Source organism: Lactuca serriola, chromosome 3 (assembly GCF_051521515.1).
Source record: "Lactuca serriola cultivar US96UC23 chromosome 3, Lser_US96UC23_V15, whole genome shotgun sequence".
Taxonomy (NCBI): Eukaryota; Viridiplantae; Streptophyta; class Magnoliopsida; order Asterales; family Asteraceae; genus Lactuca; species Lactuca serriola.
In genome coordinates this window covers 83,705,956-83,731,680 of record NC_136410.1, presented here as the reverse complement: position 1 = coordinate 83,731,680, position 25,725 = coordinate 83,705,956, and the positions used below count along the sequence as shown (strand labels likewise).

Below are 25,725 nucleotides of genomic sequence, written 5' to 3'. Positions count from 1 at the left end.
ACATTTCTTCTAAGTCGACTCTCTTTTCCACCACCGGTTCTTCCTTTTTATAGAAACCCCTCTCTTTTTTCTTGTATTTCTCTTCATTTGCCTTTTTATATTCTTCGTATGGGTGCCATTCTTTCTTGGGTTTCCGCCATTTCTCATCGTATTTGTCGCTGCTTGAGTAGAACACTTGCGCCTTCTTGTTTCCATTTTCATCCAAATCACAATCCTTCGTGAGATGAGGTCCTCTATAGTTCTCGCATCCAACTTGAATATCATGGATTGTTTGATCCATTTTTGTCATCCTTCTATCTAAACTATCAAGCTTATCCATCATCGCCGCCATGCCATCATTGACCGAGGTCACTACCGCTCGACTTACTTCGTTTCTTGGGTTGTGGTATTCTCTAGAATGTTTAGAGAATTCTTCAATTAATTCCTTGATTACTGCAGGTGCCTTCTTTGTGAGCGGGCCTTGTGAGTCGAGCAATTGCCTTGTGGTAACATTGACTCCATCATAGAAGATTGAGACTTCTTGTTAGCTATTAAGGTCATGGTGTGGGCAATTTCTAAGAAGACCTTTGTACCTCTCCCACGCCTCATAAAGGGACTCTCCAGGTTGTTGCTCGAAGTTGGCAATAGCTTTCTTCAACTTAGCTATTTTAGAAGGCGGGCAAAAATGGTCTATGAACTCTTCTTTCATCCCAGCCCATGTGGTGACCGACCCCGAGGGAAGTGACTTGAGCCAACCCTTTGCAGCACCTTTGAATGTCACTGGAAGCATACAAAGTAGCTGGGTCTCGCGTGGCACATTTGGAACATTAAAGTAATCAGCTACATCAATGACTTCATCCAAGTGCTTGTAGGCATCTTCGTGGTCTTTTCCATAAAAGGGAATCTCCTTGAGTTGACCGAGTATGTGGCCCTTTAGCTCGAAAGTAGCAGTAGCGGGAATTGCGGGTTGCACAAGTCCCGGGCCAGTATCGTCACGCATCCTCTTCTTCCATTCCCCCATGGGGACTTCATCGATATTAGCCATAGTAATAGCTAAATCGTCCTCAAAATCGGATTCGTGCTCGTATGTAGGTTCTTCTTCTTCCTCGGTCTCGTACTCGGTGTCTTCTTTAATCGGGTCTTTGATTGCTACAGAGGCGCTGAATGTTCCTAATTTACTGCTCTTCTTTTTGCTAAAAACGGACTTAAGGTTCTTTAGTGGAGAATTCTTTGAAGAAACGGGTTTTCCTTTGTTCCTCCTTAGTGCGGATTCCGGGTCTTCGAGAGGAGGGACCAGAGGTGTATCAGCTCCTCGGGTCATGAAACAACTGCAAATAAAACATGATAAATGTGTAAAAAGAACAAAAATAAAATAAAAACTAAAACTGTGAACAGCAATGGACTCGCCGAGTTATCACGAGTGCACTCGGCGAGTTCAACGCAAAAACAGAAAAAACTTCTAATTACTTATTAAAACGGATATTTATTAAAACCTATACTAACTACTAAATTACCTAAGAATTTAACTTTGTGTAAGATAAATCCCACACAAAGGATCGATAAAATAGAAATTAGTGCTAATTTAGAACCGTTCCCCGGCAACGGCGCTAAAAACTTGATGTGTGTAAACTCAACTAGTTTTAAACCTACTTTTAATTATGAAATAAACACACAAAGGCAGTGGACCTATCAATTGTGGTAAAGCTAAATAAGTAGGGTATCGAACACAGGGAACGGTAAATTAAAACTAAAGACTATTTTTATCTAAATTAAATAATGAATAAGGGTTTTCTCTAGTTTTACAAGACTAGCAACTTACTAATTATCACTTAAACTAAAAACTAGAAAAGCAAGGATTCAACTAAATTCAATGATGAAGGGAACTTCTGCTTAGTTCAACTCAATTGATCATATGGTTGATATAATGGTAATAGTGCAATGGATTAATTCTTGTATTGGCTACCAATTAAAATGATTAGCTTTGCATTCGCTGCACTAATCCTTGGAGAACAAACTAACTCAAACAGTGATCAGTTGTCTAATTTAATTTAATTCACTAGATTATTTATTCGGGTTAATTTAGACTTGTAATAGCTAACTAATTTTGTCCTTTAGTTAACCTCTTGTTGATGGTCATCACACAAGCTCACACATGAATTTTCCTAATTTTCTATTAATTCTAGTTTCACGTTCGTTATTCCTAGACATATGATAAAGTGGTCACATAAACATAAGGTTGAGAATTAAAAGATGTTCATACTATTTAATTATCTTCCTATCAACAGAAAAATAGTTATCATTCACACACAAGGTTGTTTAACAAGCTAAAATCAACAAAATTACCAATATTGAATTAATCCTACCATAAATCAAACCATAGTTTCAATATTGTATCCCCAAACATAAGTAAGAGTTTTAGCTCATGATTGAGGTAATTAACAACAATAAAACAAATTCTAATTGTCTAACCATGATTGAAAACAATAGATTAAGTAGAATGATGAGAATTTGCCTCAAATCTCCATCGGAATTGAATTCTAGGTTGTATCTTCGTTCTTCAGATCTCTCCTGGCGCTGATTCGCAACTTGCTTCTCCCCAAGGGTTCCAGAATATCTTATGTCAATCTGGACAATTGTTTTTATAGATTCGAACCGACTCGCCGAGTCCAAGACCGACTCGTCGAGTCCATCCCTTAATTCCGGTACACGGTAAGTCACGGAGTCTTTATCCTCTCGAATCTTCGATGCTACTCGCCGAGTACCTTGTATTTTTAGCCTTTTTCTTCTTTGCTCAACTCCCGAGCTCCCAACCGCTTCTCGTACTTCCTTTTGCTTCCGAGCTTCGCTTTTGGACTGAAAACACAATTCAAACACTTTTAAGTATCTTTTGTCCATGATATGCAATAAATTAGCTAATAAATGATAAAAATCTATACTTATTATGAGACTAAATATGCAAATATCAACTACACACTCACAAGAACGCCTATAATATCTCCACATGTCATCACCGTTCAACATTACTATCTGCCACTAACCACATCTATCACCAACCCTCACCACCATCTCCCATTCCTAAACTCAATGAAGCTTCACCACCGGCCGCCACACCACCGTTCATCAGCTTTGCTGTTAGAAAGTCCTAACAGATCCCTCTCCCACTCATATTTGAAAGTCCAGATCTCGTCGGCCTTGCATTCTCCATCGTATATTATGTTGCCTAACGAACCACCACCCCACCACACATTATTGTTGTACGCTATCGAAGCCGTGGTCGGGGCTAAGATTTATAGAACAGATTTGGCCACCACCTTCGTTGTCTCCTACCATCACCCTTCACCACTACTATCCGTCTCTGGCAGAAAATTCTAACCCTCGAACATGAAAGCCTTAGCCCTAAAAATATACCTCTGATGACGTAGATTTGAAAAGTTTCGTCAATTTTTATAGATGTGAACCACCAACGAAGGATGAAGAATGGTGCCGGTGGCAGTTTCTTCCAAACCAAGAGAGAGAGAGAGAGGGACGTTTTTCGGCTAAACACATAACGATCCAACGTCAGTGGTGGTCTGATGGCATGGAGATGGAGATGGTGATGGTCAATGTAAGGAATGAGAAAGTTAGTGAGAGGTGGGGTGGGTGTGACTTCAGAGCGGAGGGTGGGGCGGGTGACATTTTCTTTGTATTTTTTTAAATTAAAATAATAAAAAAAACAATTCAAAGAATTTCAAAAATAAATATTTAAGGATATATTTGTCATTTCGGGTGGGATATGAAACAAAACCACAAAAAAATACCAACTACAGAGACCAAAACCACATGAGTATTTAGATTTTGACAATTGATGCACCAATAAATGCTTTTGGACTAAAACCATATATTTTTGACGATCACAAATACCATTTTTACAATTTTGTCAAAATCTTTTAAAAAAATATGATGTTTTTGTGAGGCTATGTCCCTTTATTTAATGCTACTAATATTTTGTAATTATAATCATTTTTAGTCAAAGTAAGTATGTGATGTTCTAGACGCTTTTCAAAGAACCAAAAAAATAAACGCAGGGAAAAGCGACATCTCTTTATATTTAATTATCCTCATATTTATCTTATGTTATGGGGTTCACACGTTCAAGGAATGCATCATCAGCTTAATTCATTTATTAGATTTTCTTAAAAGGCCACTACAATTGACCCTATCTCCGTTGAATCATTCATATAACTGACTCATTCAAACAAGAGAAATATAATATATTTTTATATTTTTCCTATTTATCTATGTAACACTTGTCACGGTTTTTCATGAGTTGAAAAAAATATAGAAGAAAATTTAATTTCTCTTCGCACAGACATGCTAATCGTCTAAATTAATTAATACTGGTATAAGTTACATAATTTAGATCTATTAATCCATTAACTAATTAACACAATTTGGACCTGAGAATCTTCTAAATATTATTATGTGCTGCATAATTTAATTCTGAAGTAAAAGACACACCAAGTGAAACTTGCACTAAAATTTATCTGAAAAAAAAAATCATGTCTAACTATTTTAAATTTATTTTCTAACGTTCTTTTTCTTTTTCTTCCTAGCTATAATGTCATGAGCAATACAATTCAAAATGTAATAAGTCCTTTACAGAAAAGTATGGCATTTAACTTCTACATAAAAGACACTCATTGTGGAAAAATATGAAATTGTCATAATTTTCTTTTTAGAATAAGACGAAATGAAATAAACAAGAACAAAAGGGTAGCTCAAGTATAAAGTTGAATACTCAGACCACCATTTTTCAAAACACAACAGTGCAAAGCAAATAATGTCTTCTTCATACTTTTTATTTTTCTCTCTAACTCTACTATTCAGTACAGTACTCTCGCCTGCTCCAAATTTTGCTTCTGCTTCTGTGGAGGAAGGCAATGCTCTTCTTAAATGGAAAGAAACCCTTCAAGTCCCAAACAACTCCTTGCTTTCTTCATGGATTCCTCTCCCTATGAATTCCGGTGCATCGATCCCATGCACTTCTTGGTTCGGAGTAGTTTGCAATACTGATGGGAGCATTCAAAAGTTGAATCTCTCGTCTTCTGGGTTAAGAGGTACGCTTCAAGAAATTTCATTCTTTTTGCTAAAAAATCTTACACATTTTGATCTCAGTGTAAACAGCTTCTTTGGCGCTATCCCACCACAAATCCGACTCCTTTCCAAACTTATCTATCTTGATTTTTCACAGAATAAGTTTTCTGGTGAAATCCCACCTGAAATTGGAAGCATGGTCTCACTTGAGTTCCTATACTTATCCTCAAACAATCTATCTAGCTCAATTCCTTCATCATTGGGTGCTTTGACATCTTTAAATGTCCTTTCTTTGTACCAAAATCAGCTCTCTGGTCCGATTCCTTCATCACTAGGAAATCTGAGCAACCTACAATCTCTGTACGTAGCTGAAAACAATTTATTTGGTCCCATTCCTAATGAACTTGGGAATTTGAAATCTCTAACTTTTCTGGTGATGGCCATGAATCAACTTAGTGGTTACATTCCTTCATCACTAGCAAACCTGAGCAACCTATATCGTCTTAACCTGGCTCATAATAAGTTATCTGGTCCCATTCCTATTGATCTTGGGAAATTGAAGTCTCTCACTAGGCTTCTGGTAAGCAACAATACACTTAGTGGTTCTATTCCTTCATCAATTGGAAATCTGAGCAACCTACAATTTCTGTTCCTCGATCAAAATGAATTATCTGGTCCAATTCCTATTGAACTTGGGAATTTGAAGGCTCTCACTAATTTCCAAGTGAGCCAAAATCTACTAAATGGTTCTATTCCTTCCTCCCTAGAAAACCTCAGTAACCTAAAGTGTGTGTTCCTACAAAGGAATAATTTTTCTGGTCTCATTCCTAATGAACTTGGGAATTTGAAGTCTCTCACTGATCTTGTAATAAGTAAGAATCAACTTAGTGGTTCTATTCCTTTATCTCTATCAAACCTGAGTAACCTACAGATTCTGTACCTAGATGTGAATAGATTATCTGGTCCCATTCCTACTGGACTTGGAAATTTGAAGTCTCTCACTGATCTTGACATTAGCAACAATAAACTTAGAGATAGCATACCACCAGAGTTTGCAAATTCAACGCGATTACAAAGGCTTGATCTTTCTTCTAATCAGTTGGTAGGTGAAATCCCTAAGGAATTTGGGAAGATGAAAAGTACGCTGAATTTGTACTTGTCTAATAACCAACTTTCAGGCATTATACCTCTGGAGCTTGGATCATTCCATCAACTCCTTGTACTAGATCTGTCCACAAACAGATTGAATGGGTCGATACCGAGAAGTATTGGTCAATGGGCACAAATCAATTACCTAAATCTTAGTAATAACAAGCTCGGGGGAAAAATTCCATCTGAGATTGGTAAATTAGTTCATCTTGAGAAACTTGATTTATCTCGGAATTTGTTCACCCAAGAGATACCATCTGAAGTTCAAAGTTTACAAACTTTGCAGAAATTGGATCTTTCCCACAATAGACTATCTGGTTCTATTCCTAATGCTTTTACAAATTTGCATGGCGGAATTGATATCGACCTGTCTTACAATGAGCTCACAGGTCCAGTTCCACCAAGCCCCAACTTGTTGAATGCATCCGTACAAGGCAATCCAGGCTTGTGTGGAAATGTTACGGGAGTGAAACTTTGTACAAGTCAAATTATGAAGAAGAAAAACCATCCCTTTCGTCAGAAGCTCATCCTTGTAATCATGCTCCCCCTTATAGGGGTAGTTTTAGTTTGTTTATTCACGTATGGCCTCATTGCTTATAGACAACGATCGAAAAAGTCTCCACGTAAACCATTGGATGAAGAAAGTGGTGATTATTTCCATATTACAAGTTTTGATGGTAAAGTAGTGTATGATGATATCTTGAAGGCAACAAATGATTTCAATGAAGCCTACTGTATAGGAACAGGAGGATATGGTATTGTTTATAAGGCTAAGCTACAAACTGACAATGTGGTTGCTGTCAAGAAACTTCATTCATCATCCGAGAATGTTGATCATAGTGGTTTCCTTAATGAGGTACGGGCATTAACGAACATAAGGCACCGAAACATAGTGAAACTTTACGGATATTGCTGCCATGCCCGCAACTCAATTTTGATTTATGAATACCTTGAAAATGGAAGCCTTGGATCAATATTAAAAAGCGATGTCTTAGCAAAAGAATTGGATTGGTTAACAAGGGTCAATATTGTAAAGGGCGTTGCTAATGGTTTGGCTTATATGCATCACGATTGTTCACCGCCTATAGTGCATAGAGACATTTCCATATCCAACATCCTTCTCGATTCTGATTATGAGGCATGCATTTCTGATTTTGGGACATCCAAGCTTTTAAAGCTAGACTCATCAAACTGGACTGCAGTAGCAGGAACCTATGGTTATATCGCTCCAGGTAACATAATCTTGTGATTGTAGTTCTACATCTTCTTAAGTTTCATGATTTACATAAATATGTATCTACGTTAGAATCATGTGAGGTTGATATAGCTTTTTTGTTTTTTTCTTATGTTTGTTTGGATGTAGAGCTTGCTTATACGATGGTGGCAAATGAGAAATGTGATGTGTATAGCTTTGGAGTTGTTGCACTAGAAGTGATAATTGGAAAGCATCCTGGAGATCTCATAACATCTTTACCAACATTATCAGATGATCATCTGGTGTTAGCAAATGTGGGAGACAGTCGGATACCGCCTCCTTCATCCCAAGTTGAGAAAGATGTTATGTTAGTATTGAGAGTCTCCAGAGCATGTTTGAACTCCAATCCACATGAAAGACCAACGATGCACCATGTTTCAAATCTATTGATGAAGGCCTAATATAGTGTACTTTCGATATTCTTTATTTTTCTGTAGTTTCCTATGATGCACCCTATGATATTTATGCAATTAGATGCCTTCTTGTTAAGATACTACCGTTACGTTTTCTTATATCAGCATTAATATTCCTTCTTGTTATGATAGTCAGGATATGTTTCCTTATGTCATTATGTAGTAGATAAATAAGTCAATGAAAATTGCAATCCTTCTAGAAATGTAGCTGCACAAGTTTTGACTGTAGTTTAGCAACGGATTTGTATTAGTTATCTTTTAAGGTGAAATTTAGCAACTTTTTCCATCACTTGGATTTCCAATACATGTAAAAACATATACAGAAGGTTTCAATTACAATTCCTGTTAACTCTTAATACAAGCTTCTTATGAATTACATGTTGAAGAATCTTAACACTAACTTAAAGAAGACCGTATTGTATTACTGTAAAAAAAAAAAAGAAAAAAGAAAAACGAAAAACAAGAACGTTGTTAAGTGTGTAACTACTGTATGCTCTTTAAACTGATAATAGGGATGCTGGACTCTGCTACTTTCCCTTGATGTGATTTTATTTTCAGTTTATGTGATTGAGTGTTACTTATTCATATATTTTATGTATTCTCAACACAAGATTCTTTTAAGAATGTTGTAGTGTTACTTATTCGTATATCTTCTGTATCTTGTAATAACCCAAGCCAATCATACGGTAATATTTTTCCCATGACCTAATCTTATACTGTAGGTTTGTCCATTTAGTATCTGCCTATAAAAAGGTAAGATGAAAATTAACCAAATGAATATTTTATCACAACACGCATAACTGATAATCTAAAACAGGGAAAATAACAGAGTTTTAAGCATGAAAGAGACTTTAAATCCCTTCAGTACATTATACATGTGGTTGAAAAAGCAATGATAAAGGCTTATTTCTATGAAAATCAAACACTGGCACATGTCCTGTGCTCGGTTTATGCAAAAGAGTTGAAACAATTTGTGATTGACCTAAATGCAAAAATAGCCAACTAGTGAGAGTTTGGCAAAACTAGTAAAGTAAATATTTGAGTACAAGGCGTATAAAGAAAGCCAATATATTTGATTTGGGACTAATGTAACCAAATTAAAAGGGAAATCTATAGATCAGTGGCAGTTTTTCAATTTTTCAATTTTCCAAAATCGGTATCGGGTTTAAACCCAAACTCATTCAAAGGTTTAACTTGTTGAGAATTGAGAAGCTTGTGTTGCTTATATAACAGATGTATACGGGATATGTTTCATGTTATGGCCGATGTGGGACAATTTTAGAATTATAAGAAATAAGAAAGAAGTTGAAGGGATATACGATAGAAACTAATCAACAAAAAAAATACACCCATTTCAACGCCAAGATTCGAACTTCCAACCTCCAGAAAAACACCCTATTGTCATAACCAACCGAACCAAATAGAGCTTTTGTTATTTTCTCGCAAAACACGTTTATATTAAGGAACGCAACATAAACAAAATTTATCGGAAAAATATATACCACTGAAATATTTTTTAGGGGCATCCCGGGATACCCCGGGATCCAATGTAGATCCGCCAATGCTATAGATAATTCTCATGATTTTGAGAAAATCAACGATTAAGTCCCAAAAAAATTTTATCGAACGACCAAAGAAACTGACAAATTTCTTTATTTTAGCCTCTTTTGACATGTTCAATAATGGGACCACAGCGTTAATTTTTCCCAAAATAATGATACTTTTCTATAGATTTTCTGAAAAAAATTATAAAATGTATAAACGTATTTTTTAGGTATTTATATTTATTTTTTTAAGTATTTTTACGTATTTCTGAATTTTTTTTCATTTTTTTACATATATAGTTTTAAGTTTTTCTTATATATTTTAAAGGTATAAACATATTTCTTTTACATAATTATATGAATTTTTAGGTATTTTTACGTACTTTTATGTATTTTGGCATATTTTTCATGTATTTATGTACTTTTAAAAAAATTATATAGTTTGTTTTACATATTTTTATGTATTTGTATGTATCTTTTAAGTTTTTGTAAGTACTTTTAAGCATTTTATTACATTTTTTTTATGTATGTATGATTTTTTTTACTTCTTGTTTCATTATAAGCTAACTAATAGACACTGTAAATAAAGAAAATAAAGACTACTTGAACACAATCATTTTTCAATCATTAGCAATAAAAGTCCTTTTTGCAGGTAATTCTTCTATTTTTTCTTGTATTCAGTTCTTAGATAAACAAAGTGTACGAATATATTTTTAATGACAAAAATATTTGTAAATTTTGTTCATCTAAAACTGAATTCAAGAAAAAATGAAGAATTTACATATAAAAATTACGTTGTTTGTAAGTATTGTCTTTGAATTTTTTTTTGGAAGTAATCTAGTGTTTTTTTTCCTTCGTTTACATGATCTAGTAGTTATCTTACAATGAAAGTTTGAATAAAAATACATAAATAAATAAAAAATACAAAAATACTTAAAAATACATACGTGTAAAATAAATACGTATATCTAATACCTTATAATACATATATGTTTATGGCCCATCAGTTTTTAAGACTAATATCTTAAAATAAAGGGAAAATTACTAATCTAACCAAATTCATTAATGACTTCTCACTTTATAGTCAAAATTTAGGATTTATTTCAAAATAGCTATCGAAACCGTAGGTGCTTAAAATGGCCTAATGTTTCGCCCATTTACCTACGGTTTTGATTTTAGTATATAAGGATTTTTTTTTCATTTTTCACTACGAAACCGTAGACGAAAAAATGGTCTACTGTTTCCTCTGAGAAGTCTACTGTTTCCCAAAGAGTAGATTAAAATTGATTTACTGTTTCATCTAAAAACGTACGATTTTAGGTGTTTTATTTTTTTAAGATGAAAAAAAAGCTAACTTTTACTCACTAAAGGGGGATTATATGTGGGCTAAATTCTCAAGCCTCATTGGAGCAAATCATACATTTCTTTTTCTACCCGCCAGGTGTTCGATAAAATGTCTAAAGGTCTTTTTTCAAGTGTTGCAGCCATATCAGGACCCAATAAGATGTAGAGACTCTTCCGGGGTGGTTTTTCATTGTGCACTCCAACCTTTTGTTGGAGTGTCACTCTTTTCTTTGGATTTTTGCTTCTCTTTCCGAGCCTCCCCTTGAGGCTTTAGTAAGATTCGTTTATATGTTTATGGCGTCTTCTCATTCATATACGAGCGGAACTTGGCCGTGTCCTTTTCGGGGGTTTCATTGTTGCTTGAACGGTGAAGTCGGTGGTAAGGGGATATCTCGTATGATTTCTCATATCAAGAATTTGCACCTTTCTATGGATGAGCGTAGAGATGTGTTACGAGACGCTATTTCTTTAGACCTTGGATTGTTTATGTCAGTAACAACAACATTGAAGGAGTTTGGCCAATGGATATGTGGGGATTGTATGAGTCTCCATGCCCTAAGCCTCTCGTGTCGGCACTCAGGTGGTCTTGTTAAATTTAATGGTCATGTTGATGACATGAGAGAACATATTGTTGATATTCAAAAGCCACCACACAATGAACCGGATGCCAACCTCAATGAGGGGTTGGTGTTGGATGCTCAACTCCTTGATCTTGTGTTTAAGCTACCTATCACCACTGTCAAAAGCATCACTCATAATTGTCGTATGGCTTTCTCTCAGGCTTTGAAATCAGCCCTTTCCAAGGTTGTTGCTCATCCCGGGTCCATTGAAGCATGGGTTACATTGTTAATTCTTCCTGGGTGTACTCTTCAGGTGTTTAGGCCCAAGAATAGACATGAAATTAGGTCTAGGAACAGGAAGTCCTTGCAACATCGTAACGTCTTAAGGGCATTAGCTACTTGGGGTACAGAAGATGGTATAGCTAAGCCTGTTAAAAACTTGGTTGACAATGCAAGGATGGAGCAAAAAGGCAAAAAAGAAGAGTACATTCAGGAGGATAGAAAACGAGGTCATATACCAACGTCAGACAATGTCTCTGTAAGGTTGCTAATGGGCATTTGACAGCATCAGTGAAAGTATTATGTTGCTTAGGGGTTGCTCCATACGGGGATGCTACCACGAAGGCATTGGAGGATAAGCATCCACACAAACCAGCACCATCCATGTCGAGTACCATATGTTCAGTACCTCCCCTTGTGGTTGATATTGACAATGTACTTGGGGGAATTAAATCATTCCCTAAAGGAACCTCGTGTGGAAGAGATGGGTAGAGAGCTCAACACATTTTAGATGCTATTTGTGGAGAAGGTTCAACAATTGCCAAGGACCTCCTATGTGCTATCACATGTGTAATTAATTTATGGCTAGGGGGAGATGCCCTTCGAGTTTGGCGGAATTTGTTGCCTCTGCTTGTAACACCCAAAGTAAGGAAGGCCAAGAAAGGAAAGGAAACCCTAAGTTTAAGGGACGAATCGTCGAGTCCAAGGAAGAACTCGACGAGTCCGAGCGGGATCCGGGTCAAGGAGTAAGTGACCGAATCGGCGAGTCGGCTAAGGAGGCTTGGCGAGTCTAGTCTGAGCGAGGAAAACCCTAAATCCGGGACTTGGGGCCTATTTAAACGTCTCATTCTCTCCCCTAGGGTTCCTTTATTGCCTCTCTCACCCAGAACACCGAACCCTAAGCCCCATTGATGCTCATTCAAGCTTCCAAGCCATTTTTGGGTGATTTGAAGGAAGAAGGAAGAGGGAAATCATTGAAGCTTCAAGGGTTGGCCTTAGATCCAGAGTTTGTGGAACCTTTCTGAGTTATTGAAGGTACTAAGTCGTTTCCTTCATTTAGATCTATTCTAGTTGTGAGTTTTGGGACTTTTTAAGCCATGTTTAGATATTCATATGAGTTAGAAACCAGATCTAAGGTTGCTACTTCGGATCTAAACACATTTTGGCCTTGTGAAGCATAAAGTAACTACCCTTGAGTTGATTATAGAGCCTCCTTGCCTTAAACCCAAGTTCATGGTGTGTTTAGCCTAAATCTCCTTCTCTACACGTAAAGTTTGGAACTATACATGAGGAATAGGCTTGGGAAGGGTAGATCTACAGTTTGGAGTCAATGCATGACTCAGAAGCCCTCTGCATGTATGAAGATCTGAATAGACTCGGCGAGTCCTTTGAGTGGACTCGGCGAGTAGCATGAAGATTAGGAGGAACTCGACGAGTGCGATGAACAACTCGTCGAGTCGGATGAAGATTGCCTTGGACTCGGCAAGTCTGTTCTTGGACTCGGTGAGTCAGGACGCGTACCTTACCAATAGCAGAGGGTGGATGGTGTTCCACATCTCATTAGCAGCAGGACAGGGGCGAGGGCCAAGTTAGGGAAAGAGTGAGTGTGGGGTGGGCCCATATCTCACTACCAGTAGGAGTGTGGACGGGGTTCCATGACTCACCAGTTGCAGGACATGGGCGAGGCCCGAGATAGGTGAGGCCTTTAGAGCAGGATTTGGTAACATATGATTAGTTTATGTGTTATGATATGTTATGTGTTAGTATATGTTGGCGGGCGAGGCCCAGTGACAGGCGAGGCCTAAGCGAAATAGATCTGTATCCGAGCAGGGCTCTAAGCCAGGCGGGGCCGTTGTAGCGGGCGACGCCCGAGGCAGGGGGTGAGTCCCAATGATAGCGGGCATGGCCCAGTATGTACAATATATGGTTATTCATGGTATGTCGTAGGGTGGGGAACTCACTAAGCTTCGTGCTTACAGTTTTCATTTTTGGTTTTAGGTACTTCCGGTAGCGTAGGGAAGAGCTCGGGGTGATCGCGTGGCACACACCATAGATGAGACATCCTGGGAATGTTTTACTCTGATAATGAACATGTGTTTTGGAAATTAATGCTCTGATTATGTTTCAGATTGATGAACTTGCTTTAAGTAATGTTTTATTAAAAGAAATTTTTAGTCTTGAATTTTGGGATGTTACAAGTTGGTATCAGAACCTTGGTTTGAGGGATTCGGGCACACTCTCGGGTGTGTCTGAACTCAAACTAAGTAATTGGTATAGAAATATTCAAAATGAAAGACAGTTTTGTAAAAAGAGTTTTGAGAAAGAAAAACAGTTTTAGAAAAGCAAAAAGAATTCAGAAAGAACAGAACTTTGAAAAGAGAAAAGGGGTGTGGTGCATGCAATCAGCCGAGCTCAAGTAAGTACCCCAAAATACCCATACAAGTTTATGTTATGATTATCAATTAGTAGAACAACATGCTAGATTAGGACTAAGGATCTAGGGAGGATGCCTTGTGTGCCTATTATATGTGTTTTAAGCTGCATGATAGTGCTGATTAGACTGTAGTAGGATAGTCTGTTTAGGTTATGCCTGAGTTTATGAGTTTGTGTTGCATGCTAGTACAGATTCTTGCTATGTGGATATGATTGCTTGAGTATGTTATGGTTAGATTTTCCCCTGTCTGAATGTTGCTTGCCTTGTGCATTGTGGGATCCTGAGTGATGGGAGTTAGCCATTAGGTGAATACGTCAGGTCACATGTGATCAGGGTTGAATAATCTCAGAGTACTGGATTTGTCCCTATTGCGCAACTCTTGTCTGAGTCCAACCGTAGTAGAGACGAGTCTTTTACTCAAAGGTTTATCTGAGCCTCGTCACATGTGATGGTATTCAGGTGATGCCTAATTGGCATCACAAGGAGGCCTTCAGCAGCTGAGGACTGGTTTGAGTAGAGTCAGAGGTTCCCTAGGGTAAGCCTAGGATGAGATAGTGCTGGGAGCAGTAGTAGTGGAAAAGGGACCTAGTGGAGTCGAAGCAATTCTTGAGGAAAGTACGGATAGATGTGGAAGGTAGTATGGGCCCATACTACTGAAAGCAGAGGATCCGTACTCGATTCGGAAAAGGCCGAGACAAGACCGGGAACCTAGTAGTGCGTGTGTTTGGTCTTGCAGCAGCTATAAGTATTCTGATAGTGGTTGTGGTATATTTCCAACATGGTGACGTTGCGAGAAAGACTAGCGGGCGGATCAGGCGCCGGAGAGGGATCAGGCTCGGGTTCAGGAGCCGAGCAGCTCGAGGAGCGAATGAGGGAGTTGTTATCAGTGTAGGTTACGCGCAGTATTTTAGAGTAGACTCCTGTGATCTTTGGCACGGTCAAGGAGGGTATATTGGAGATTTTGGATCAGAGGCTAGGAGCCTTCCGTACAGAGATGATGGCTTTGATGGGAGCGCGTACCTTGACATTTCGAGGGATCAGGGCTTGCGGGGCACCAGATTATCATGGGGCTAGGGACCCCATCGCTAGAAGCAGATGGTTGGCTGATGTTGCCAACACATTCCGTACGAGCTGGTGTCCTGAGGGGGGACAAGGTCAGACTCGCTTCCTGTGTTCTTAAGGACAGAGCAAGGAATTGGTGGGAGGAGATCGGTCATGCTTTGGGGGATGATGTCGCGTTGGACGCGATGACATGGAGCGATTTCTCAGCCAGGTTCAAGGCGGAGTTTTCGCCAATTATTGAGGTGTAGCAGTTGACACGGGAGTTTTCAGGATTTGACGCAGACTATTGAGACTGTGGCGGAGATCACCACCAAGTTCAGGGAGAGGGCTCTTCTTGTACCGCAGTATGTCGCGAATGAGGAGATGAAGAAGGCCCGATACCATGAGATGTTGAGGGATGACATCAGGCAGTTTGTGAGCAGGTCCAGCTGCAAAACGTTGGAGGATATGATCGCGCGAGCTAGGGAGAGAGAAATTGATTGGGAGCAGATCCGGAAGAGGAAGTCGGATGAGGTTCAGGCAGCCACGGGCTCCGCCAAAAGGCCTAGGGGATCGGATTCGAGATCGAGGGATTACCAGGACCGCAGTCGGTGCGGGAAGTGTGGCAGGGCGCACGGGGGCGCCTGCAGGAGTGGTAGCAGTGGTGAGTCTGGCTGCTTCAAGTGCGGTCAGACTGGTCATTTTAGCAGGGATTGTATTGTTACCACCACTCAGGGATCTGACCTGATATGTTTTCACTGTAATCAGCGGGGCCACAAGAAGGCCCAGTGCTCCAGTTTGCTTCCGGCAGGACGGGTGATGGCACCTACCCCTGCAACCTTGAGGATCACGGATGGCTGTCAGGGCCGTGCAGAGGCGCCTGTGGTAGGAGGCAGGGCTTTTTAGATGACCACCTTGGAGGTATGAGTAGCTCCGGACGTTGCAGGTATGCAACTTCCGTTTTCAGTTCTTTTATTTGTGCATGATTATATTGTTATGGTTCTGCATCATTGTTGTTAGGTTTATTTTATTTTTGTGCGGCTTGATTGTGATCGAGTTATATGCCATCTGCATTCCTTGGATATTTGAATGGTGGTTAAGGGATGTGCTCTATTGGAGAAGGATATTTAGGATGTAGCAGCTGCAGCATTCCTGGGAGGGACTTGGTATGTCTCGCTAGTTCGGAGTCGTGTAGTTTTAGTAATGGACTGGTTAGACCCCTAGCTATGGTAAGCTTGGGGTCCCTCAGCAGATTAATTATGAAATGGCAGCAAGGATTGGGATTTCTGTTCGAACATTGAGCAGCAAGGGGTAAGCAGGATCGAAGTGGGGGAGAATCCTCTGAGTGTACAAGGGTAAGAGCACGCAGATCTAGAATGAGTGCACGGTCTCTGAGAAGGAAAAGAATTAGTACAACATTTGATGGATTGAGGAGTTCAGGGTTGGGGAGTTTGAGAAACTCCCCCTCAGCTAGTGCGTGTAATGGTAATGGTTAGTACCTGGTTGGGAATTCAGGTTGGAGGATCGCCTGTAGGACTTGAGTGAGTCGGAAGGAGGATCTTGAGGACTGATAGCATGGGGTGCTTTCGTGCTATCAGTCAGTGGTAGAAAGTGTTGTAAAACTACAGGGTAGTCGTAGCATTCACTAGCAGTCAGTGGTAGAAAGTGTTGTAAGACTACGGGGTAGCCGTAGCATTCACTAGCAGTCAGTGATGGAAGGTGATGTAAGACTGCAGGTAAGCCGTAGGATTCCATAGTAGCTTCGTTAGTGGATTCGGGGCGAGGCCCTTATCTCCTAGTGATCAGATAGAGATCAGGAATTGGTAGTGGACGAGAATGGTAGGGATTTTGCCTGTACAGCCCTAGAGAGGTGAGACCTTGGGAGAGGATGCTCCAGGATATAGTTGGGTGAGACCCATGGGTGAGGCCCGTATGAGAGTAGCAGTATAGGTGAGACCTGAGAGCAGGGTTGCTCAGTAGTATGGTTGGGTGAGACCCGTGGGCGAGGCTCGAGCGAGAGTGGTTAGACAAGTAGGACAAGAAGGATAGAGGTGGGTGAGAACCGTGGGCGAGGCCCGTGAGTTTTAGCAGCACATGTGGGACCTGGTAGGGGCCTTAGTGTCAAGATAGGGGATCGAGGATCCCAGGATTGTAGTGCCTAAATGGCAAGATAGATTGAGCAGTTATAGGTGGTCGAAGTTTCTTCGAAAGTCACTGGGAGCGAATAGGAGTTGTGTTGGGACTAGCGACCGGTGGGAGCTGGTAATCCAGATATTGATAGATTGGTAAGGACCAGGGTGGTCTCAGTTCCTTCGGAAGGCATATAAGGAATAGCAGAAATTTTCAGTCAGTGGCAGTGCTGGTAAGTAGTCTATGGTGAAATTCAGTTAGTTGATCGTTGGGTGCTTGTGACATCCCCATTTTCACGGCCAGAAAAGACCGATTTTGTTTATGCTTTATAAAAATCAGAGTACTTCTTTTCATAAAAATGTTGCGGAATTTGTTCCCAGAAAAACATGATAAATACGTTATTAAAACATTTTCGAAGAAACGTATTTTATTCATTTTAAAACATTTGGGATGTCATTGTCAATACAGAAACATAAGCATAAACAAAACTTACATTTATTTACACTAGTGATCTACATCTCTTTAATCTCTCAGTGTAATGTGACTTTATATCAACACCTGTGATATAAACTGGAGTGGGTCAGGTTGGGAAACCTAGTGAGTACATAGGGTTTTCAACCCATAATAATATAATTATTATGTTCAATCATCAAACAATTAACCCAATTACCCATCCCCATTATCTTCTTTACTCTTAAGGATTTAACCTAAGAGTCATATATCCTGCATTCGTTTATTCCGAAGTCCCTTACTTCCAGGGTTATAGGACTGGCACTAAATCCATAGCTGCTGATGTTCGTTCGTAAAGCACTAAATCCATAGCTACTATATTCTACTCATCGGGTACTAAATCCATAGCTACCAGTGTTTAATAGGTACTAAGTCCATAGCTACCAATTCCTAACAGGTACTAAATCCATAGCTACCAACGTCTAACAGGTACTAAGTCCATAGCTACTGGTGTTCGTCCCATAGGCACTAAGTCTATAGCTGCCAATGTATACTCACATCATCTTCTATCTCTCATCATTCATCTACCCATCTCATACCCAACATATTCGTATATATAAAATATGTATACAGTTTAAATCCTTTAAAACATGTATAAAACGTTCATCCAGCATAGACAACAAGTATTCAGATAATATGCACACATAGCACGTAGTTTATATAAAATACTTCATATCTATGTGTAAGATGAAAGGGACTATGCACTCACCTGAAAGGTGATGACACAACACTTGGACAGCTCTTCGATACTCTCAAAACGATTTTTTTCGATAAAACCTAGTACCAATACCACTAGGGATTAGTCTAACGATAACCGCGACAAATTAATTAGTCTGACTATTATATTATTATATAAGCGTTAATAACACTCAATATAACTCATAATAATAGCCCAAATAATTATTTTAAGGACCTAATAACATTCCTATAATTATTTGAAAGCTATATTAAAAATTACGTTAGCATAGCACACTTACAACGAATTTTATCGAAAACCGGAACTTAATTGGAGCAGCGTTTCGAAACCGAAAGGCTCTTTTTCTCGGGACTCCGGGAGCCTCGGGGCTTCCCTCGGGAGCTAAGGGGTTTAACTAGGGCTTAGGGAGGTTTAGATGAGCTAGAGAGAGAAACTAGTGAGAGAAAGATATGAGAAATGTGTGTGAAATCCGGAGCACTTCGCACCTCTATTTATAGTGCCAGGCTTCGATCATTACGCTGGGCGTAGGGAGGCTACGCGGGGCGTAGTCCTCAGATAAGAATGTCAGCTTCGCACCAGCTGGCTCGCACCCCTTCTCAGACCCGGACAAGATCAAGTACGCTGGGCGTACCCAGCTTTGGATGTGGGGCGTAAGCGAGACTTTGTGGCGATCATCAGATGCGAGGCGTGATCAGCAAGCAACGGTCAGGATTTTGCCACGTCATCAATAGAGCAACAAGCTTCGCAAATTTGACTACAAACTTTAAAAATTCGTAACTTTCGCATACGAGCTCCGTTTTCGATGTTATTTATATCCACACGACGGCGAGAACATACTCTACAACTTTCGTTTAGACTCCGTCGGCTAATTTTGGCTCGATTTTAAATTTTATATTATTAACGGGTCGGGACAGGATTGGTCCGTTAAATCCTCATAACTTCTTCATCCGACATCCGTTTTCGCCTATATTTTTATCGTTACGCTACTCTTAACGAGATCTTCGATTCTCATTCAGTTCGTGTCGGCTAAAAACCGCTCGATCTAATATTCAAATTTCGGGTTGTACACTGCTAGCTCGAAACTTCAAAAAATAATAACTTCTTCATACGAATTCAGATTTGGGCGTTCTTTTTATCGATGTTCTTAGTTTGACATATTCTACGACTTTTGTTTAGATCACTAAGGCTAAATCTTGCTCTATCGCAAATTCACTATTTACGCTTTCCGGTGCCGTGCCGGTTCCGTCGCGAAACTTCGATGGGTCATAACTTCTTTGTTATAACTCGGATTTCGGCGTTCTTTATTTGTACGGAACCTTGTGATATATTCTACAACTTGGTTAAGATTATTTATTCTAAATAATCTTTTGTCGAAAAGTCGTTTTCGACCCTTGTTGCCTTTAATTTGACTAGCCCGGATTTTGCAAGCGTTACAGTGCTCGACAACAAATTATAGTAGAAAGAAATGCCCAGTGGATAATGGTGATAATGACCCGTATTGGAGGTAGCGGGAGTAATGGATTTAATGAAGATAGGACCTTCACAGTGTCAGAGGAAATAGTTAGTTATGGAGCATCGCCTTGGGAAGGCAAGGTAATCGCGCAAGGAAAGAGGGGGTGAACCCCTATGGGTTCAGTGCAGTACTTGGAGAGTACCAGAAGGATTGTCAGTTGAGTAAGTTATGTTTCCAGAATGTTCAGGGTCACGGTTGACCCGAGATTATTATCTGCAAGGATTAATGTTAGTCGAAAAGACCGGGCGAAAGACCAGCGGAGGTAGGCAGTTGGTGTTGGATCAATTAGTAGAGTATTGGAAGCAGATCGCAGGCGGCTGGCCATAGCAAACTTCGAGGACGAAGTTTAGTTTAAGTGGGGGAGAGTTGTAACACCCAAAGTCAGGAAGGCCAAGAAAGGAAAGGAAACCCTAAGTTTAAGGGACGACTCGTCGAGTCCAAGGAGGAACTCGGCGAGTTCGAGTGGTCAAGGAGTAAGTGACCGAATCGGCGAGTCGGCTAAGGAGGCTTGGCGAGTCTGGTCTGAGCGAGGAAAACCCTAAATCCGGGACTTGGGGCCTATTTAAACGTCTCATTCTCTCCCCTAGGGTTCCTTTATTGCCTCTCTCACCCAGAACACCGAACCCTAAGCCCCATTGATGCTCATTCAAGCTTCCAAGCCATTTTTGGGAGATTTGAAGGAAGAAGGAAGAGGGAAATCATTGAAGCTTCAAGGGTTGGCCTTAGATCCAGAGTTTGTGGAACCTTTCTGAGTTATTGAAGGTACTAAGTCGTTTTCATCATTTAGATCTATTCTAGTTGTGAGTTTTGGGACTTTTTAAGCCTTGTTTAGTTATTCATATGAGTTAGAAACCAGATCTGAGGTTGCTACTTCGGATCTAAACACATTTTGGCCTTGTGAAGCATAAAGTAACTGCCCTTGAGTTGATTATAGAGCCTCCTTGCCTTAAACCCTAGTTCATGGTGTGTTTAGCCTAGATCTCCTTCTCTACACGTAAAGTTTGCAACTTTACGTGAGGAATAGGCTTGGGAAGGGTAGATCTATAGTTTGGAGTCCATGCATGACTCAGAAGCCCTTTGCATGTATGAAGATCTGAATAGATTCGGCGAGTCCATTGAGTGGACTCGGTGAGTAGCATGAAGATTAGGAGGAACTCGACGAGTGGGATGAACAACTCGTCTAGTCGGATGAAGATTGCCTTGGACTCGGCGAGTCTGTTCTTGGACTCGGCGAGTCAGGACGCGAAACCCCAAACCCTTCGAGTTGAGACTCGAATCAGTGAGTCGAGTGGAGACTCGGTGAGTTGGACAGGTCAGGACTCGGAAATCGGTAGACTCGGCGAGTCATGGACTGACTCGGCGAGTCGAGTCGCGAATGGAAGGACTCTGAGCATATGAACTCGGCGAGTCAGTAGGTTGACTCGGCAAGTAGGGTTGACTTGGAAGGTTGACCTTGACCAGGACTTTGACTTTAATCAGAGTTGATTTAGTCGACTTTCGGGGGACAGTCAGACTAAGTGTTGCATTGATATTGGTAGCTCGGGGAGCTAGTGGAGCGGGAGTTCAGAGAGTTGTTGGGCAGCAACTAGAGAGGGTTATCAGCAAGATCAGCAAGTGCAGGTGAGTTCCCCTTTGTGTGAATGGGTCTAAGGCCACAATACCGGCCCATGTAGTTATGAGTAGAAGACCCGGGGGTTAGCCCTAGGCACAATATGCTAGTATGATATTCAGGACGAGATCCAATGATAGCGGGCGGGTGCCCAAGGAATGGTTTATATGATAGTTTTATACTTGTTGTCTATGTGATACATGTATGTGCCTGGTAGGGAGGTGTGTGTGGGCGAGGTCCCGTACCTCACCAATAGCAGAGGGTGGATGGTGTTCCACATCTCATTAGCAGCAGAACAGGGGCGAGGCCCAAGTTAGGGAAAGAGTGAGTGTGGGATGGGCCCGTATCTCACTACCAGTAGGAGTGTGGACGGGGTTCCATGACTCACCAGTTGCAGGACATGGGCAAGGCCCAAGATAGGCGAGGCCTTTAGAGCAGGATTCGGTAGCATATGATTAGTTTATGTGTTGTGATATGTTATGTGTTAGTATATGTTGGCGGGTGAGGCCCAGTGATAGGCGAGGCCTAAGCGAAACCGATTTGTATCCGAGCGGGGCTCGAAGCCAGGTGGGGCCGTTGTAGCGGGCGAGGCCCGAGGCAGGGGGCGTGGCCCAATATGTATAGTATGTGGTTATGAATGGTATCTGGTAGGGTGGGGAACTCACTAATCTTCGTGCTTACGGTTTTTAGTTTTGGTTTCAGGTACTTCCAGTAGCGTAGGGAAGAGCTCGGGGTGATCGCATGGCACACACCATAGATTAGACAGCCTGGGAATGTTTTACTCTGATAATGAACATGTGTTTTGGAAATTAATGCTCTGATTATGTTTCAGATTGATGAATTTGCTTTAAGTAATGTTTTATTAAAAGAAATTTTTAGTCTTGAATTTTGGGATGTTACACTGCTCCTCTTACCCCAATTCTAAAACCTGATAAGGGAATACGACCTATTGTAGTAGGAACTATATGGAGACGTTTGGTTTCCAAGCTAGCTATGAAAGGTGTTGGTAAAGAAATAGCCAAGTGTCTCAATGATTTTCAGTTTGGGGTCGGGGTGTCGGGTGGCGCTGAAGCCGTATTACATAGCACCAATTGGGTGTTAAGTGAACGCCACAATGACGAGTCTCTTTCCATGCTTACTGTAGACTTCTCTAATGCATTTAACCTTGTTGACATATCCATATTACTTCATGAGGTCAGATTGAGGTGCCCTTCTATATCCTTGCGGGTAGAATTCCTATATGGTCAAGCAGCAAGTTTATATCTAGGGGACGCACATATTTTGGTCTTCTACTAGAGTTCAACAAGGAGACCCCTTGGGACCACTTCTCTTTGCACTTGTGTTGCACCTGCTCTTGCATAATATTAGAAACAATTGCAAGCTTCTTATCTATGCATGGTACCTGGATGATGGCACACTTATTGGAGATTCTGAGGAGGTGGCCAAAGCCTTGGACATCATTGAGGCTATTAGACCACAATTGGGCCTTCAGTTGAATATCAAGAAACCTGAGCTCTTTTGGCCCTCGTGTGATGGAAGGAAGCTGCATGAGGGGCTATTCCCGGTTGGCATCGGGAGGCCGCCATTGGGGGTGAAACTTCTTGGGGGAGCTGTTAGCAGATATGCTAGTTTCATTAGCAACTTAGCCATAAAGAGAGCTTAAGGCGCTGTGAATTGGATGTGCCTTATTCCATAATTGTCTGACCCGCAGAGTGAGCTCCTACTACTTTGGTCTTGTATGGGTATTGCTAAACTTTTCTTTGGGCTGAGGACGTGTCAAACTGTTCACATGGAGGAGGCGGCGTTATTCTTCGACAATGAATTACGTCGGGCGATTGAGGACATTGTGGTTTGTGGTGGCCCCTTCTTTGGCGACTTATAGTGGCAACTTGCTTCCCTACCCATTCGGTTTGGTGGTTTCGGTTTATACTCGGTGGTAGAGGCTACCTCATATGCTTTTGTTGCCTCAAGGGCCCAATCTTGGGTATTGCAAGACCACATCTTACGAGATAGCGGCATTTATGGTATGGCTAAGCTACAAACTGACAATGTGGTTGCTGTCAAGAAACTTCATTCATCATCCGAGAATGTTGATCATAGTGGTTTCCTTAATGAGGTACGGGCATTAACGAACATAAGGCACCGAAACATAGTGAAACTTTACGGATATTGCTGCCATGCCCGCAACTCAATTTTGATTTATGAATACCTTGAAAATGGAAGCCTTGGATCAATATTAAAAAGCGATGTCTTAGCAAAAGAATTGGATTGGTTAACAAGGGTCAATATTGTAAAGGGCGTTGCTAATGGTTTGGCTTATATGCATCACGATTGTTCACCGCCTATAGTGCATAGAGACATTTCCATATCCAACATCCTTCTCGATTCTGATTATGAGGCACGCATTTCTGATTTTGGGACATCCAAGCTTTTAAAGCTAGACTCATCAAACTGGACTGCAGTAGCAGGAACCTATGGTTATATCGCTCCAGGTAACATAATCTTGTGATTGTAGTTCTACATCTTCTTAAGTTTCATGATTTACATAAATATGTAGCTACGTTAGAATCATGTGAGGTTGATATAGCTTTTTTGTTTTTTTTCTAATGTTTTTTTGGATGTAGAGCTTGCTTATACGATGGTGGCAAATGAGAAATGTGATGTGTATAGCTTTGGAGTTGTTGCACTAGAAGTGGTCATGGGAAAGCATCCTGGAGAACTCATAACATCCTTACCAACATTATCTGATGATCATCTGGTGTTAGCAAATGTGGGAGACAGCCGGATACCACCTCCGTCATCCCAAGTTGAGAAAGAAGTTATGTTGGTATTGAGAGTCTCAAGAGCATGTTTGAACTCCAATCCACATGAAAGGCCAATGATGCACCAAGTTTCAAATCTGTTGATGAAGGCTTAATATTGTGTACTTTCAATGTTCTTTATTTTTCTGTAGTTTCCTATGATGCACCCTATGATATTTATGAAATTAGATGCCTTCTTGTTAAGATACTACTGATATGTTTTCTTATATCCGCATTTAAATGCCTTCTTGTTAAGATACTTGTTAGATACTACTACTGATATGTTTTTTACATCAGTATTTAAATGCCTTCTTGTTAAGATACTACTGATACGTTTTCTTATATCAGCATTTATATTCCTTCTTGTTATGATACTAAGGATATGTTTTCTTATGTAATTATATAGCGGATAAATAAGTCAATGAAAATTGCAATCCTTCTAGAAATGTAGCTACACAAGTTTTGCCTGTAGTTTAGCAACGGATTTGCATTAGCTATCTTTTCGGATGAAAATTAGCAACTTTTTCCATCACTTGGATTTCCAATACATGTAAAAAGTATTAATTTTACACAACACAAAAACTATTATACATTTTATGTCAAATAAATCCAAATTAAAATACATATTTCAGTATGTTAGGTTTTGTAAAACGTATACAGAAGGTTTCAATTACCATTCCTCTTAACTCTTGATACAAGCTTCTTATGAATTACATGTTGAAGAATCTTAACACTAACATAAGAAGACCATATTGTATTACTGTAAAAAAAAAACAAGAATGTTTAAGTGTGTAACTACTGTATGCTCTTTAAACTGATAATACGGATGCTTGACTCTGCTACTTTCCGTTGCTATGATTTTATTTTAAGTTTATGTGGTTGAGTGTTACTTATTCATATATTTTATGTATTCTCAACACAATATTTTTTTAAGAATGTTGTAATGTTACTTATGTTAGTCTATATATTATTAGCCCGCTTGTTTATGGGCCCTTTAGTCTTTAGCCCATTAGGGTTTCTGTCTAGCTAGTATTTATATCTGCTTTATTCTTTGTAGTCTTTATGCTTTTCTTTAAGAACTGTTGTAATCCCTCTTTATCATAATCATATGACAATATTTACATGGTATCAAAGAAGAGGTTCGATACGTTGTTAGAAGTCTTTGTAGCAGTCATCAGTAGCAGTCTAGGGTTACTGTAGCATGTTGAACTCGTTTTCTGCCACTGTTATTCGTTGTTGCTTTTGATTTGTTGCTATAGTTGATTTGTTGTTGTTATTGATTCGTTGCTACTGTTGATTCGTTGGTGCTGTTGAGTCGTTGGTGCTGTTGTTTCGTCATTGCTGTTGGTTCGTTATCTAATTGATTGCTTCCGCTGGTTTGTTACTCCTTTCAT

At 40.0% G+C, this 25,725-nt stretch overlaps 2 protein-coding genes and 1 non-coding gene across 3 annotated transcripts; all 3 read left to right on the top strand.

Moving 5' to 3' along the window:
* Positions 1–533: 533 nt before the first annotated feature.
* On the top strand, positions 534–640 carry LOC145096387 (small nucleolar RNA R71). The gene has a single exon (XR_013703795.1). It is a non-coding gene; the product is annotated as a small nucleolar RNA R71 (small nucleolar RNA).
* A 4,138-nt stretch (positions 641–4,778) lies between these two features.
* Positions 4,779–8,158, top strand: LOC145092780 (uncharacterized). Its single transcript, XM_079030755.1, has 2 exons — positions 4,779–7,433; positions 7,565–8,158. The coding sequence occupies exons 1-2, from the start codon at positions 4,799–4,801 to the stop codon at positions 7,855–7,857; spliced, it is 2,928 nt and encodes a 975-aa protein (XP_078886881.1). The 5' UTR covers positions 4,779–4,798; the 3' UTR covers positions 7,858–8,158.
* A 15,398-nt stretch (positions 8,159–23,556) lies between these two features.
* On the top strand, positions 23,557–24,490 carry LOC145095467 (MDIS1-interacting receptor like kinase 2-like). The gene is made up of 2 exons (XM_079033339.1): positions 23,557–24,022; positions 24,155–24,490. Exons 1-2 carry the CDS (start codon positions 23,557–23,559, stop codon positions 24,445–24,447), a joined length of 759 nt encoding a protein of 252 aa, XP_078889465.1. The 3' UTR covers positions 24,448–24,490.
* Positions 24,491–25,725: the final 1,235 nt, after the last annotated feature.

Excerpts from the sequence above, each read along its gene's own strand:
- LOC145095467 (XM_079033339.1), top strand. The coding sequence starts at position 23,557 with ATGGCTAAGCTACAAACTGACAATGTGGTTGCTGTCAAGAAACTTCAT. Across the intron at positions 24,023-24,154 it reads CTATGGTTATATCGCTCCAG|AGCTTGCTTATACGATGGTG; the intron begins GTAACATAATCT and ends TTTTGGATGTAG.
- LOC145092780 (XM_079030755.1), top strand. The coding sequence starts at position 4,799 with ATGTCTTCTTCATACTTTTTATTTTTCTCTCTAACTCTACTATTCAGT. Across the intron at positions 7,434-7,564 it reads CTATGGTTATATCGCTCCAG|AGCTTGCTTATACGATGGTG; the intron begins GTAACATAATCT and ends GTTTGGATGTAG.